This window comes from Myotis daubentonii, chromosome 2, assembly GCF_963259705.1.
Source record: "Myotis daubentonii chromosome 2, mMyoDau2.1, whole genome shotgun sequence".
Classification (NCBI taxonomy): Eukaryota; Metazoa; Chordata; class Mammalia; order Chiroptera; family Vespertilionidae; genus Myotis; species Myotis daubentonii.
The window spans coordinates 24,501,005-24,517,827 of NC_081841.1; the positions used below are offsets into that span (position 1 = coordinate 24,501,005).

Consider the following 16,823-nt stretch of genomic DNA (forward strand, 5'->3'; position numbering starts at 1 on the left):
AAGCAAACTACTGTGTGCTCTCAGGTGGTTGCACAGCCCAGCCTCACAGCACTGTCATTATCGACCCTGCTCTTTCCTACTATCTTTTTCCAGACAGTTTTTTACAGTTGAAAACAACCAGCAAGCCTTTGATGACTATGACCAAAGGGACTTTATTTTAAAGCTATCAGGTACAAACAATTGACCAGAGATAACTGAATTTGCATAATGGTTTTCTTCAGGGACAGCCTTTCCAACCTAAGAAAGCACCTACTATGTATATTCTCTCAAGGGGAAGACCATGAGCCCTCCAGATGCTGAGACCCAAGGAAACACCTCTCTGCCTTTACTGTCCCTCCTGGTGCTAACAAGAGCTGTATTTTTAAAAGTGCTGGGGTGAATAGAAGAATCCCGAAAGAATGGATGTGTGTTAAAAACCCAATGAGGAACAATTGGTGACTTTTATACAGAAACTAAATAATTCTTAGTAAATAAATCTCTATTTTGGGGGGGAAAAGTGTTTAGGATTACCAAACTGAGCAAATCATCCAAATAACATTAATACTGGGTTTGGAATGTCTAATCCCCCACTGTGTGTCAAGCCCCAGCCCTGCCTGATTTCACCTTTCTCTCAGTGAGGATCCAGCTGGCAACTGGAAAAGCAAGTAGCTTTCAAGTTTCTAACAGCAGTCCCCAAAATAAGGTAATGTGTACACAGAAAAAACTGAGTGTCATAACAACCCTTTCATATGGAGTTTCACATCACTGTATTTTGTCCCTAAAATAACTAGATAAAGTGAGTTAAGGAAGTATCTTTTAGATAAATGTAAATGATTACAAATGATTACACAAGACCACACACTTATTAAGAGGTAGTGACCAGAACCAGGTATTCTAATCCATAGGAGGGACTACAAATTATACTAATAATTCTCAAGCCAGACTGGAAAATCAGAATGGCCTAAGAGCTTTTTAAAAACATAAGGTTTTTCACCCCATATTTACTTAACTGAAACCTAGGCAGAGGGACCTGGTAATCTATATTTTTAAGAAGTATTAAGCCCTAACTGTTTGGCTCAGTGGATAGAGCATCAGCCCACAGACTGAATGGTCCCGGGTTCAATTCCAGTCAAGAGCACATACCTTGGTTGCAGGTTCCCCGGCCCTGCTTGGGGTGCATGTGGGAGGCAACCAATTGATGTGTTTCTCTCACATCAATGTTTCTCTCTTTCTCTCCCTTTCCCTTCCACTATCTCTGAAAACCAATGGAAAAATATCCTTGGGTGAGGATTAACAACAATAAAAAATAATAAAATAAAATGCATGTTAAAAAAAGAAGAAGTATTAAAATGATTCTAAGCATAGCCAACAAGGCATTGGAGAACCACTGCACCAGGATGACATTGGTTTGCTGGAATCATCTGCCCCAATATCAAGTTATTCAAGGCTTATGAAGAAGTTGAAAAAAGACATGACCCAAGAGCTGGAGATTGAGGTATATCATTATCAAATGAGATGGCATGAAAAAATAAAAGATTAAGGTGGTAATTCCCAATCGATGATGAAGGAAATAGTGACAATTGTTCTGTCTTTGGTGGAGTTTTATTTCTTTTCCATAGTCATTTACCCCTCCCTCCTTGTATCCCTTTCCACCTCCACCTACCCCCTACCCCCTCTCTGGTGGAGTTTTAGAACAAATAAATTAAACTATAATGACAAGAATTAAAGAATGTAGTAACTTTGAGGTTGTGAAAAGTAATTTTTATTATCTTATAACTGGTAACCTAGAGCCCTGATGAATGCAGCCATAGAATCAATGCATCTCACTGGGGCACCTCTGCAATTATGGCTTAGAATACAAGGTAGGCTGTATCCTGACACCCTAATTTTATCAAGGAACTATACCAAATAGGCCCTCCAAAACCAGAGATAATATCCATTAATGTGATGTCTCTCTCCCCTGCCCCATAGGAACTTCAATTTTAACTCTGCACTTTTTTCATCTTGCTACTTTTTTTCTAAGCTTTCCCTTATTCCATTTAGATACCTGGTATATTTCACACATCTGGATGGCAAGATACATAAAAAAACTGAAAATGGAAGCTTCACAGAGCCTGGTTTTCTATAACAAATGCTATTTTAAATAAAATTATTTAAATAATTTCATAGACATAGTCATCTAAATTTCCCTGAGTAATTATGGTAAAGATAAATTTTTTCTCTTAAACCCCGAGTTCTTTCTCTTACCTGTTTTTTAAATTCTTTATTATTATGTATTAATTTTTAAAATATTTATTGTCTCACCTCTTTGAGTTGGTTTAAAATAAAGGAATGATCTCACTATTGCCCCCTTTTTATTCCTCCTCTTCCACTTGTTCCTTCTTTTTAAAGTATATGTATTTCTTATCACATTCAGTATCAAAGCAAGTCTCCAAGAAAACATGTTCTGAACTAGTATTTCTTGTTTCTCAGGTATAAAATGGTATACTTCTTTCTGGTTCTGTAGCCTTTTACCCATTCAGTTTAATCTTCTCATTTCTTCTCCCAATTTGCTTCCCTATTTGCCCCTTTTTCATCTATTAATATTAGTATATACGGGGAAGTAAAAGTATTAAGCAAGCGGACATAAAGCTCTTAGCCCTGGCTTTTGAATTCTGAGAAACCCTTTAAAACCCTTACTGTTATGTTTAAAAACCCTAAATTGACTAATTTCTGCCCAGAATTACCAGTCCTGATCATACCTAGTATATGATCTAAATTCTTTCATAAAGAACTGAAAATAATTTTTCTGTGCTTGAGTTTCTGCCCCCTAACTTCCATCTGATTTTCTTTAGAAATATAAATATTAAAAAATATGACAACAAATACCAAGTTAACAAGAAAATCCCTACTATCTGTTATCATTTTGCTCAGCTTACCAAAGCCAATAGAACCTGCTTCCCAATGTGATATACTTGTTTTTCAGTGAGATCATAGAGAAGGCCATCCATGGTCATCACATCCTACAGAGACAGAAAAAAAGCATTGTATCAAAATGACATGAACGGATTTGAAAAAAATATATGGGCAGAGATATTCTTAAATGCAGAGAGCAAAGCTAAGAAAACAAACATAGAACTATAAGATTCAAGGATAGAATGATATTAGAGATTCTCAAATATGAAGAGAAATACAATGATTTATTGGACTGGAAAAATAGTAAAGAATGTAGATAAATAGAAGAATGAAGGAAGAACAGAATAGCAGGTAAGAAAGACAAGTATATGCTTTATCCATTGGATAAATCATCAATTTTCATGTGTGTGTGTGTGTGTGTGTGATTAAGCATATTAACTCAACACATTTTTATTGAATGCCTACTATGTGCCAGATTTCATCTTAGGAACACAGAATATAAAAGTGAACAAAATAAACATGTCTTTTGCCTTCTGGAGTTTATAGCATGGCAAACACATATGAATCAGAATAAAATAATCATATATAAATGTGTAATTACATATCTATAAGCACCATGAAGGAAATGTAAAAGAAAGCATATGATGGTGGGGGAAAGAGACCTGATTCAGTTGGGGGACAAGGACATTTTTTTATGAAATCTGAAGGATGAGTGGCCATTGACTATGCAAAGAAGGGAGAAGTTTGGTGTAATGAGAAAAACATGGGAGGCAATCTAAAATAGAGAAGCAGAGCAATTTTGAAAAACAGAAAAGAGCTAGTGAGGTTAGAGCATAAAACAAGTTACATTTGGATAAGTTCTTTAAATGGTTTTAAATACCTAGAGACCTGCACAGTGTCCTATTTGTATTCACTGGATGAAAGATGCCACCAGGGTTTTTTTTCATACACATTTAGTAGTAAAATAAGCATATTGAGGAGGCTTATTTAATATTGAACTTGCTCATTGGCAAGTAAAGAACTAACCACGGAAACATATAGTGCTTGAGAAAGAGGAATACATAGACAAGTAGGAAAACTAAAGAAAATGATTTTCACTTTAGTCTGGAAATTAATTTTTTAAAATATGAGTTTGAGGTTCAAAAACTTACAAGCTGAATTTCTCCTCAACTCAGCCCTGGCATACTAGGAAGATGTTACGGAATGTTATGGAAAACACATTTAACAATAACAACAACAAAATTACAATCAGTACTAGACAGTTATGTTGTTATGCAATCATCACTATTAACAGCTACCATTTTGAGTGTTTGCTATATACCAATCACTGCTGTGTTTTTACATACATAATTTCTTTTATTATTACTCCCATTTTACAGATTCAGATTCAGAAAACTCAGGCTGAGAGAGGTGGCTTGCCCAAATTCACATAGCTGGTAGGAAGTGGAACCTAAAATCCATACTCTAAATCCCCACTGCCCAATATGGTAGCCATTGGACACCTGTGGCTATTTACATGCGTATCACTTTAAATGAAATAAAACTAAAAATTCAGTTTCTCAGTCACATCAGTCACATCTCAAGTGTTCCATAGCCACACGTGATTAGGGGCTACCATATTGGACAGGGCAGATAGAAAACATAGCTATCATAAAACGTTCCATTGGATGGTGATACTCAATCACTCTGTTATGCTATTATAATGTCTCTTTACTTTGTCACATGTCAGGCTCATTGCCATGTGAATAGCTAATCAGCCAGGTAAAGCCTTTCTGTCTACCCTACCGCTCACCCGGCGACAGGTCCAGAGAAAGCTGAGCAGGTCCCCCTGGGCGACATCCTCCAACACCATATAGAGCGGCTCTCTTTCTGTGCAGCAGCCTTCCAGCTGTACCAGGTTTTGGTGCTTCCCCAGGTACTGATAGAATTGGATTTGCCCTAAGAAATCCTGTATCTCATGGAGCCTGGCTGGTTCTGTGGAGAACAGAAGAGCCATGGGCAGTGGTCAGAACATTTCAGAGAAAATGGGAAGTTTGCGGCAGGAAGCAACCTGAGATGATAATTCTCAAGGCTCTAAAGGGGAGTGACTATAGACAAAAAGTAAACAGAAAGGGAACCAATTAGACGATGATTCTCACTGATATTTTGTCAAAGGTAACAGAATTACAGGTATTACAATTAGGTAGGCTTTCATCTCCCTAAATGGGCAAGTGTGTTCACATTAAAATGTTATCACAGTCTAGGCCTTTGGATTAATAATCTTGTTTATTCTATCCTTGTTCTATGCATCCACCATTACGTGTCCATATTATGAGCATCAGAAAAAAAAAGAATAAAGAAAATAAATACAGTGCTGTCAGGGTAAGAGATATAGTGGAGAAAAATGAAGAATCAACCTCAACATCCTCATCCAAGTAACAGTCCTGATAGGCAAGGTTGAGCTATGGGAAAGAAAGGCCCCAAGAAAACAGTTGTCTTGAGTTTTCACTTTCTAATCCCTTCTTGAGTTTGAGGTACAAAAGCTTAAAAGCTGAATTTCTTCTCAACTCAGCTCTTCTTCTTCTGAACACAATTGTGATCACAACTATCTATTGATTAACATCTCAATGTCTGCAAAGCCCATAGCATTTACTGTTAGGGGTCTCACAGGAGAAAGTTAAAAAGGGAAATAAGAAGTCTAACACTTCTCCTTTTACCTTTTAAAACCTTGAGGACAATGTCCTTGGACTTAGCTGGGTCCCCAGGGTACAACTTGGTTCGATAGATGGCCCCACAACTACCATTGTAGATCCACTCCAGAACTTCAGAGAGTTGCTCCCGGGGTATCTGCAGCTTAGCCAGGGCATGTGTGGATGTTTGTAGAAGGCTTTCCACTGATGTCTCCTCAAGTGGCACAACTACACTTCCTTCATGTCCTCCTGCTTCCCCGTTTTGGCCCCTAAATGGAGGCACCGGAGCAATGCCTAGAACAAAGAGGTGATACCAACCAGCTTTTTCCTACCCTCCAAACTCCAGGAAAGCAGAGCTTGGAACAAACTGGAAAGAAAGTTCCTTTAATAATTTTTTTGCCACCCATTGTGGGGATATTTTCTGATGCTTCTCTGTGAACCAGCATCAGTATCAACCTGTAGAACTTTTATAGTAATTCTATTACTTCTAAGACAACCCCAGATGTCCTCTTGAAAGTGGTTATGGCATTTCTTTTCTGTGTTTCTCAGGATCACAGTTCAATATAAATGTAATATGGAGACAATTGAGGAAGTTCCTGAATAGGTATTAAAACCACAGCTACCTAACCCAGCTGGTGTTGCTCAGTGGTTAAGCATCAATCCATGAACCAGGAGGTCACCATTCGATTCCCAGTCAGGGCACATGCCCTAGTTGCAAGTTCCCTCCCCAGTGTGAGGCATGCAGGAGGTAGCCAATTGATGATTATCAATTGATGTTTTTATCTCTCTCTCCCTCACCCTTCCTCTCTCTGAAGTCAATAAAAAACATATTTAAAACCACAGATACCTAAAGGTGGTGGTAACTGCCAGTGGGGAATATCATTTAAGTCAATCAAATGGCTCCCAAAGGTAAAGGGGAGGTATGAATAACTACCTAACTCTAAGTTATGGCTATTCTTCCACCTTCATATTGTGCCCAGGGTCATGTTATTCCATACTTCTTAGTTTTATTCAAAAAGTATTCTGGTACTTTCTCCCTTCCTTAGTCAACTTTTCCCTATTGGAATAGAGAGATACATTCTTTGTATTAAATCTTCATTCATTCATTCATTCATTCATTTATTCAACAAATATCACCTCCTACATGCCAAGCACTGTTGTAGCTTTGGGATAAAGTCCAGATTCTTATGAAGATTATTTTCTAGTGGTAGGAGAGAGGAAGCAGATAATAACATACCAGGTTTTGAGTGCTATGGAGGAAACAGAGCATCAACGAGTCTATTTCATATTTAAAGGTCAGAAAAGGCCTTTGTGATGATGTATGTGAAATAACCTGGAAGCAATAAGAGAGTAAACTATATCCCAGTATCAGGAAGGGTATTATAGACAAAGGGATCAGGAAGTACAAAGGTATTGAAGAAGGAGCATATGGCATACTGGAGGAAGAGGAATGAAGTCAGTGCAGTGAAATCAAGTGGAATAACTGGAGAATTATAGGAGAAAAGGCCAGAGAGGGCCCAGATCATGTAGGACTATTGAAAGAATTTTGTCTTTTTTCATTCTAAGATGGGAAGCTATTGGGGAGTTTCCAAGCAGAGAATTGACCGGACTGACTTACACTGTAAAAGAATCGTTCTGCTACTCTGACGAGAATACACCATAAAGGGATAAGATTAGAAGCAAGGAAACCAGTTAGGCATGTATTACAATGGTCTATGAGAGGTGAGAGTGGTATAAGTTATTTTGAAGATAGAGTTAAAGGAATTACTAATGGACTGGATGAAAACCTTTAATATTTTAGACTGAACGCGTAGAAATCTGGGATTGCCTTTTACTAAGATAGGGGAAGACAGAGGATATTTTGGCAGAGGATATTTTGTGAGGGAATTTCAGAACCTTTGCTTTGGACATATTACATCTGAGATGTGTATTAGAGTCCAACTGCAAGATGGGTGATTTGATATACGAATCTAGATTCAAGGGGGACCATAATTAAATAGAGAAAGCATTTGAATCTATAGACTTAAAATTAGATCATTTAGAAAGTGACTGGAGATTTAAAGAAAAAAAGTGTTTCAAGAAGACAGGAGTACAAAATTGTTTCAAATGTTTTCAGCAGGTCAAGTAAGATGAGGACTCAACATAGCAGTCACTGGTGATCTTGGAAAGAGTTGTTTTGGTGGAGTGGTGTGGTTGAAAGCCATATTTTAGTATATTCAAACGAGAATGCAACAAGTGTTAGTGAGAGTGAGTTTAGGTTTTTTTGTTTTATTTTTGGTTAAAATATCCTCACCCAAGGATATTTTTCCCATTGATTTTTAGAGAAAAAGGAGGTTTGGAGGGAGATGCGGGAAGAGAGAAACATCAATGAAGGGGGACACACATCGATTGGTTGGCTCCCACATGCACCCTGACTGAGGTCAGGGATTGAACCTGCAACCCAGGTATATGTCCTTGACTAGGAATCAAACTCATAACCCTTTGGTGTGCGGGCTGACACTCTATCCACTGAGCAGCAACAGCCAGGGCAATATATGGTAGGGTTTTTTGTATGTTTTCTATTGATTTCACAGAGAGAGAGAAACATCAATGATGAGAGAGAGAATCATTTTGCAGCTGCCTCCTGTAGGCCCCCTATTGGGGATTGAGCCTGCAAACTGGGCATGTGCCCTGACTGGGAATTGAAGAGTAACTGGCCTTCTCGAGAGTGAATTCAAGCAATTTATTTGAAAAGGTTTTCTACAAGAATGAATTATAAGAGACTTGGGGTAAAATTTGGAGCAGGATTAGGGATTAGCCACTATGAAGTTTCATATTGCTGTCAGATTTTTCCCTTATTTTTACTCTTAGCTTCATGTACTAGCTGATTATTTTTCATTATATGTTCAGTGGTACTCCAGAACAGCATGATATCATCTCCTACCTAGCACTTCAAAGACTATTATGAAAGCTACCCCTGTTCATCATATATTCCAGGGGCACAGAGTAGGGCTGGAATGTATTAGAGAGTAAGATGTCATCCTTCAAAGCTGGTAACAAAACCTACTAGGTTTTTCTCCCAGATCCTTAGACATTCATGTGGTCATTTGATAGTGCAATAAGACCAAGAGGACGGAAAAAGTTCACATGAGGCCTCTCTTGCCTGTTCTGCTTTCAGCTAACAAGCATATGTGGAGTTTCTACTCATGAGTCCTCTACTTCCTCCTGTTTCTCAACTCCACAGGAGGGGACCCGGCCTTCTTTTCCATTGCAGGAACCGAGACCTCTAGACTTGGACCCATTGAGACTTGGGTTTTATTTTTCTGCAATCTCTATCTTCCCTGAGCTTCTGTCCATCCCCAGTTTTAGCTTTACCTTGGAGTCCAGGAGACTGTTGTTGAGCTCTTTTTTCTCTGATAAAAAGCCACAGGATGACCCCAAGAATGATGAGGGTGGCACCAACCAGAAAGGCTGGGATGATGATGATTTCATACTGCTGGTGCCAGACAACTGGGTAGGAAATTAAACAGAAAGAAAAGAGATTAAAGAAAAAGCCTAGCCTGATGTCTACACAAGTTCCCCTACCCACCAGTCCTCAGCTCATCAGACATAAATGGTCATCTCTTTCTTCCACTCCACTTTCATTCAATGGAAACCCTATTGGGAGCAACTCTCTCATCAGAACCGCCCATGTCCCTCTTTCTTAGCCCAGCAAGTGTGCTCTGTGCCTCTTCTCTTATTTTTCCTACTGAGATGAAGAATGCAGCATCTGCATCTCTGATTGGCCCTCACCATTTTTTTTAAAACAATGGCCCCTATTGTCCATTTCTTTATCAATACCGTCTTCATTTCTACTACAAATCAAATTATTCTCCTCCTAGAATCTATCCAGACTTTAGTCTTCATTATTCTAAGAGAAGAACATAAACATGTGTACTTACTACACAATTTGTCACTGAGACTGCATTCCTTTAGCATTTGTGTCATGGCCTTCTCCTCTCCCATTGCCACACAGCTGTCCACTCCTACGCTTGATCCACAGAGTATGCACAGAACATGGCTGAGAATAGTTCACAAGGACTGAGTAGTTCTGAAAAAAATAAAATGGAGCACACAGAGAACTTTAAAACACATCTACAGATCACTAGATACTAAATACATGGCTACCTGGAACTCTCTGAGCCGCACATCCATCTCTGTCAATGTCCCTGATATTCAGGCAGGAAGAATTTTATTCTTTTATTTTATTTATTTATTTTTATACAGATGGGGAGAGAGAGAGAGAGAGAGAGAGAGAGAGAGAGAGAGAGAGAGAGAGAGAAAGGACATTGATTTGACGTTCCACTTATTTGTGCATTCATTGGTTGATTCATGTGTGCGCAGGGACCTCAACCTTGGCATATGGGGACAACACTCTAACCAACTGAGCTATCCAGCCAGAGCAAGAATTTTATTCTTTTCCCAGCATTGTTCTCTTTTATATACCAAGTACAATGCTGATCTCTTACCTTTTCATGTCATTGTTTCTCAAAATATTTTTGAAGGCTTCCTTCCTACCCAAGACCCTGCTCCAGTGCTCAAGTACATGAGTTATGAGGGGAAGATCTACCTCCTCTATAGTCCTCAAGCAGGTCTAATGTTCTTTTTCATTTAATTTTAAAATAAAATACAGGCTGTGGCAAAAGTAGGTTTACAATTGTTCATATGGAAAATGATACAATAATTAATAAATAACAGTACAAGAATAAACTGTGTTTTGTGTACTCAAAACTGTAAACCTACCATTGCCCCATCCTGTATTTCATTTCATTTTTATACAATGCTAATGAAGGCAATGAATAAACAGCAGATTTCAAGAGAGAAGAGTTGTGCATTTGCTTTCCTTCACAACCAATGAACAATCAGCATTTATCAATAAAAGCTATTCAATTCTGCAACTCTCCAAGCTCCAAAGAGCGTCCCCTGCCCACCATATACAGATAAACACAGACACTCATTCTTACCAGTATATAGATTCAAGAGAGTGTCAGTATGAAGCCAACTTCTCTTTCTCTCTCTCCCTTTTAAACAAAAAGGAAATGTATCTCTATTGTTCAAAAGTAAAAATATAAAATAATATAACATAAAAATCTTTCTCTCAACTCATCCTTCTCCATTTGTACAGTTCCCAGTTCTCCTTCAAGTACATTATAGTTACAATAGAGATTCTTCATGTGAATCACTTTTAATTCTGTATCATAAGTATATATTTGAAATGACTCCTCTAGTATCCTGGATCTTTCTTTCTGAAAAGAACTGGCAGTTACCACCCTTCCATATATCTACAAACTTTATTTTTGTTAACAAGAATCTCCCCTGGCTCTATGGTCAGCAAAGCCTACTTATTTAATTCTGATTGATCTGAAAGAAAATATGCTTATTTTCCACTGTTTAGGTAATCCTAAGTGTGTGGTCTACTTTTGTAGTCATTTGATAACAAGGCAGAATTTTAAAAACTAGAATTGTAGCCCTAACCGGTTTGGCTCAGTGGATAGAGCGTCGGCCTGCAGACGGAAGGGTCCCAGGTTTAAAAACTAGAATTGTAGCCCTAACCAGTTTGGCTCAGTGGATAGAGCGTCGGCCTGCAGACTGAAGGGTCCCAGGTTCGATTCCAGTCAAGGGCATGTACCTTGGTTGCGGGCACATCCCCAGTAGGGGGTGTGCAGGAGGCAGCTGATTGATGTTTCTCTCTCATCGATGTTTCTAACTCTCTATCCCTCTCCCCTCCTCTCTGTAAAAAATCAATAAAATATATTTTTTTAAAAAACTAGAATTGTAGCTTATATGATATTACACATGTTACATTAGCCTCATTACATGTTGTGTTTTATTATTGATATTAATAACCACAGTGCTATCTACTGAGGCAGAGTCTTTTAGGTAAAGAAGTTTCTCAGCTCCAGCCAAACCACCTTTTCACTATTCCTGCAGCCCCGTGACCTTGTATGGGGGGATGACAGTTAAACAATTTCCTTATAACTTATAAGACAGACAGGTGTGCCCTAACCGGTTTGGCTCAGTGGATAGAGCGTCGGCCTGCGTTCTGAAGGGTCCCAGGTTCGATTCCAGTCAAGGGCATGTACCTTGGTTGCGGGCACATCCCCACTAGGGGGTGTACAAGAGGCAGCTGATCGATGTTCCTCTCTCATCGATGTTTCTCTCTATCCCTCTCCCTTTCTCTCTGTAAAAAAAAAAAAAAAAAAAAAAAAAAATCAATAAAATATATTTAAAAAAAAAAAAAAAGACAGACAGGTGTGTAGCTGGTTGACAGAAGCCCAGGTAAACAGAGGAGTAACCCACAGAAGAAAATTGGCAGAGAAGAAAAGTAAATTATTATCCGTGGGTTTGTATATAACAAGGGATCTGTGAAGTCAATGAGTAATAAGACAGCAAAGTCCATCTCATTGAGTTTGTAAGCCAAAAAGGCAAGGTGAAAGGTAGTTGAGAAAGTTTCCACAATTCCATAAGACCACATGGAAGGAAAAATATTTAAAAAAGGGCAAAAAATAGAGAGCCTTGTGAGTATGAAATGAAGAAGAAGGTCTTAAAAATGAACATGTTCAACCAGGAGGATTCAAAAGCTATTTGAAAATTTCTCACTGCCATTCTCATTCTTATTTCCCTTGCCTCTTACTTCCTTTTCAGTGCATTATCAAAAGTAATTATTTTCATTCAGGGAGCAGCCAGTTTAGTGAGTTTGACTCTCTGAGGAATAGCTTTTGTGAGCATAATCTGTCTTACCAGAGTACAAGCGAAAGATAGGTCAGTCAGCAGCCAGTTCAAATGCATGTACTCTGCCCAGAAACCAAACTACACACCCACGAATACATACTGAAGGAAGCTATTTAAAGCCCAGTGTGCACACATATCTCCACACAGAACTGCTCATGGTGGGCCACTCTCAACTATAGGCACGTGGCCCAACATACCTACACCCAAAGTCTCACACTCATGTTTCTACCCCTGCACCTGGAGCACATGCATTACAGAGCACCCAGCTTTGGATACAATATGCATTTACTGAAAAACATTCTCAACCTCACTTTTATTTGTGCATAGGTCGTTTAAAGAGGCTAGTCCTTTTTAAAAAATTTTGTTGTGGTTAAATTTCTTTAATTTCCAGAATGATGTTTGTATGATACAGAAAAGCAGCCCCGTCACCACATACTTAGCTACAATTCCAGTATTTATACTTGACAACTGGTATTCCAATCCAGAGATTAGGTTCAGATTTCACAATTACAGAGAGCAGAACATCAGCATCTTCCTCATAGAACATCCACCAAAGGAGCAATGCAAAGGCTGTGGTCATTGACAAAATGCTTTAACCAAAAATTATACTGAAAAGATATTTCTCAACAAGCCATCAAAATCACAGCCAAGGAGACACGCGATGTTAGCAACATGGCAGCATCCAAAAGGTAATAGTCAAACCAAGCTGTACATACTTTGCCAGAGATAGAGCTTGGGAGACTGGGGCATAGGTCTAGAATCTAAAGTTAGTCCACCCACCCCCGCCTGCCAGGTCCCTGCAGTTTACAGTTGGATCCGTTCATTCTAAGGACCCCACCAGAGGCCCTATGCTAGTCTCCCCTAGCAGTTTGGACTTTTGTTTTTCCTTTCTGGTCTATGTCAAAAGTTCAATCCTCAGTGTGGGGTATGCAGGAGGTGGCCGGACAATGATTCTCTCTCATCATTGATGTTTCTATCTCTCTCTTCTTCTCCCTTCCTCTCTGAAATCAATAAAAATATGCTTAAAAACAAATAAATGTCTTAAATTTGTGTAACACTTCAAAGGAAATAAAGTGTGTTCATCTATGTGATCATACTTAAAATCCTAGGTGACTTGTAGCATTAGTGGGCACTGCACTTTTATGTTATGGGGCCTGTGTGTCTTGCAATCACTCTGCTCCTTTACATAAGCCAACTTTTCAGGAGGAACCAAGATACAAATTAGTCTTCCTCATCTGTCCTGTACATCACCTTGCTTCAGGACTGCCTGCAGACAGCTAACAATAAGAAGCAAGAAAAAAGGATGACCCTCAGTCTTAGTGTCAAAAGATCTCTTTGAACAGCGTCAGGACTCCAACCACCATGGGTGAGCTTGTTTTCCAACCCATTCAACATGCATTTCAGGGTCAGGGTCCCTGGGAAAATAGGGGAGGGTGGAGATTAGAACAATCACTCTGGGTAATCGCCTCCCTTTTTGCCTCATGCACATTAGTAGATATCACCAGTCATAAAGCAAGTTATCTACACAAGTCTGATTCTCTGGATTTAAAGAAGGTCACCTCTTTCAAGTGCCTTTCCATTCATTCTTCCTCTCACAAGTTTGCTTCCTTGGGAAGGTTGAGCCTGGGCCACTGTGTGATCCAGCATGGAGACCCTGATTCTTAGGCTAATGCTTCATCCTCCACGTGTTCTGGCCCCTTCCCATCCTTCAGGCTCACAGCAAAACATTGCTAGTCCTAGAAACGAGGCTTTTCCCTTCAAAAAGCAGAAGTTAGAAATAGAATTGGGACCAGAACCAGGGAAGTGAGCAAAGAAAATGATCCGAGATCCCATAATCTAGTGAGTACTGGGAAAAATTTCTGATTCCACCCTTATCTTCAGAATACATTTTGAAGGCAGACATGCAGACATCATCTGCCCCCCTATGACTTGCAGGCAGACTTGACTCATCTGTTCTTTCCAATTTATGGTATTTTCATTGATAAAGTTTGGTTTCAACATTATGGTTTCCATGTTTCTTTTGGATTCTGACATAAATTCTTTTTGACACTACTGATCTTGTCCATCTGAGTGACAAGGACGTGTGTGTAGTAAAGTAGCTTATGGAGTATTGGGTTTGTAGTTAAACGACTGGAATATGGAACCTTGCTCTGCCATTTACTTGCTTTTTTTTTTTTTAATTCTGGCTAACTCAAAATTTACTAAGATAAATTTAATAAGAAGAGAATAAGAGTAAAATGGGAAGTGAAATTCACCCCAAATCTTTGCAAACGTATAGTCTAGAGACCATAGAAGTTAATAATTATAACTAGAATTGAGCTAAATAGTAATGTTAACTCTCCAAACTCTTACACCTGCTCACAATGTCAGCACAATGCTACGATGCATCTCTACATCTGTTTTACACACAGAGAGCGTTTTATCTGCAACTATAACACAACTCTCATAGTGACATTTCTCTTCAGTTAGCACATCTAGTCTCCCAGACATAATCAACAGTTTACCCATGAGTGTCCAGAAGAAATTCTTCTTAGCAAAATATACCTACAGATAAAACTTTTAAAAAATGATCCATTCTCCTGTACACTATCTGCCTATGTGTTGTGAGAAATCCCTTGACTGACCGCTGTATAACATCGGGTCCCATCCCCACAAGGTGTGATTAAACCTGTTATGCTGGCCTCACCCTCAACCTTACAGCCTGCATATCCACACAAGTAGACCTGCCAGCCATATCTTTTTACCTAGATAAGTGACAGACCTTTCTGGATGGATGCCACCCTGGGTTAAGGTAGTTATTAAAAGCTATGGGCTATGGGGCAAAGGACACAAGGACCTAAAGTGAGGGGAGGTAAAATATATGGAGATAGCAGCCCCCAGACTGAGAGTCTGCCTTCTAGCTCCATCACTCAGTCTTCCCTTCTCCTCTCCTTTTCATCCTTACCCATGAGCTATCTAGCAAAAGAAACAACAAACAAGCAAAAAACTCTAGTGGAATGAACATATTAAATTGGGGGGAAAATAGAGAACTGCTCAGATCTAGAGTATTCCAGAATTATCTCCAACATTCTGAAGGTAAGCTGTCCTTCCTTTTTTCAGATCCAGCATACATATACTGAACAACTACTATATATATATATATATATCAGGTATTATGTTCTTTTATTTTGTTGTCTTAGATTCTACATATAAGGAAATCAGATGGGATTTGTCTTTCTCTGACTCAGAAATAATATATCTTAAATTAGACATTCTCCCTCTGATTATTTTCTATTCCTATGATTACTAATCGATAGCAATTTCCCCAGCCCAGAATAAGGGATGTCCAGAAGAAAAAAAAGTCAAAAAGCTTCTCCACAGCAAAAGAAACCATCCTTAAAATGCAAAGGGAAGCCAGGTGAGGGAAAACATATTTGTCAATGATACACCTGATAAGGGGTTAATTTAAAAAATATATAAAGAACTCGTACAACTCAACAAGAAGACAAACAATCCAATTTTTTTAAAAAATGGACACTTCTCCAAAGAGGACATACAGATAGACAATAGACATATGAAAAAAAATGCTCAACACCTGCCAGAATGACTACCATCAATAAACCAACAAATAACAAGGGCTGGAGAGGATATGAAGAAAAGGAAACCCTAATGCCTTGCTGTTGGGAGTGCAGACTGGTGCAGCCACAGTGGGGGGTGGGGGGAACAGTATGGATTTTCTAAAAAAAATTAAAAATGGAACTGCCTTTTGAGCCAGTGATTCCACTTCTGTGAATATATCTTAAGAATCCCAAGTACCAATCAGAAAGAATATATACACCCATATGTTCATAGCAGCATTATTTACAATATCTAAGATCTGGAAAGAGCCCAAGTACTCTTCAATAGATGAGTAGATAAAAAAGCAGTGGTACATTTATACTGTGGAATACTATGCAGCTGCAAAAATGAAGGATCTCTTTGAGACCTCATGGATGGACCTGGAGAGTATTATTCTAAGTGAAACAAGCCAGTCAGAGAAAGACAACTATCACATGATCTCACTTATATGTGGAATCTAAAGAATAAAATAAACTGACGAACAAAATAGATCCAGAGACATAGAAACATGGAATTGACAGATCTCAGAGGGAAGGTGGGAGAGGCAACAGGAAGAGATTAACCAAAGAACCTACATACATGTACGCATAGCCCATGGACACGTACAATAGTGAGGTGAAGGCCTGGGGTGAGGTAGGAACCAGGTGGAGGGGAGCAAAGGGGAGGAAAAGGGGGGCATCTGTAATACTCTCAACAATAAAAATAAATTTAAAGAAAGAAGAGGGAAGCTTGACCGATGTGGCCCACTGGTTGAGTGTCGACCTATGAACCAGGAGGTCATGGTTTGACTCCCAGTCAGGGCACACACCCGGGTTGCGGGCTCAATCCTCCAGTGTGGGGCATGATCAGGAGGCAGCTGATCAATGATTCTCTCTCATCATTGATGTTTTGATCTCCCTCTCTCGCTCCCTCCCTCTCTGAAATTAATAAAAA

At 39.0% G+C, this 16,823-nt stretch overlaps 1 protein-coding gene across 6 annotated transcripts in view; it reads right to left on the reverse strand.

Annotated features, from left to right (window-relative positions):
• Positions 1-16,823, reverse strand: part of STYK1 (serine/threonine/tyrosine kinase 1) — a 42,527-nt gene that overhangs the window by 7,877 nt on the left and 17,827 nt on the right. For 4 of the 6 annotated variants that reach the window (XM_059682193.1, XM_059682191.1, XM_059682190.1 and 1 more), the window contains 5 exons: positions 9,464-9,612; positions 8,898-9,032; positions 5,571-5,837; positions 4,667-4,848; positions 2,898-2,981 (listed from right to left, as the gene is read on the reverse strand). In XM_059682193.1, the coding sequence (XP_059538176.1) occupies positions 2,898-2,981; positions 4,667-4,848; positions 5,571-5,837; positions 8,898-9,032; positions 9,464-9,527 (732 nt within the window). In that variant the 5' untranslated portion in view covers positions 9,528-9,612. Of the gene's footprint in view, positions 1-2,897; positions 2,982-4,666; positions 4,849-5,570; positions 5,838-8,897; positions 9,033-9,463; positions 9,613-10,525; positions 10,583-16,823 lie in introns of all 6 variants that reach the window. The other 2 variants (XM_059682192.1, XM_059682189.1) reach the window with 1 other exon arrangement.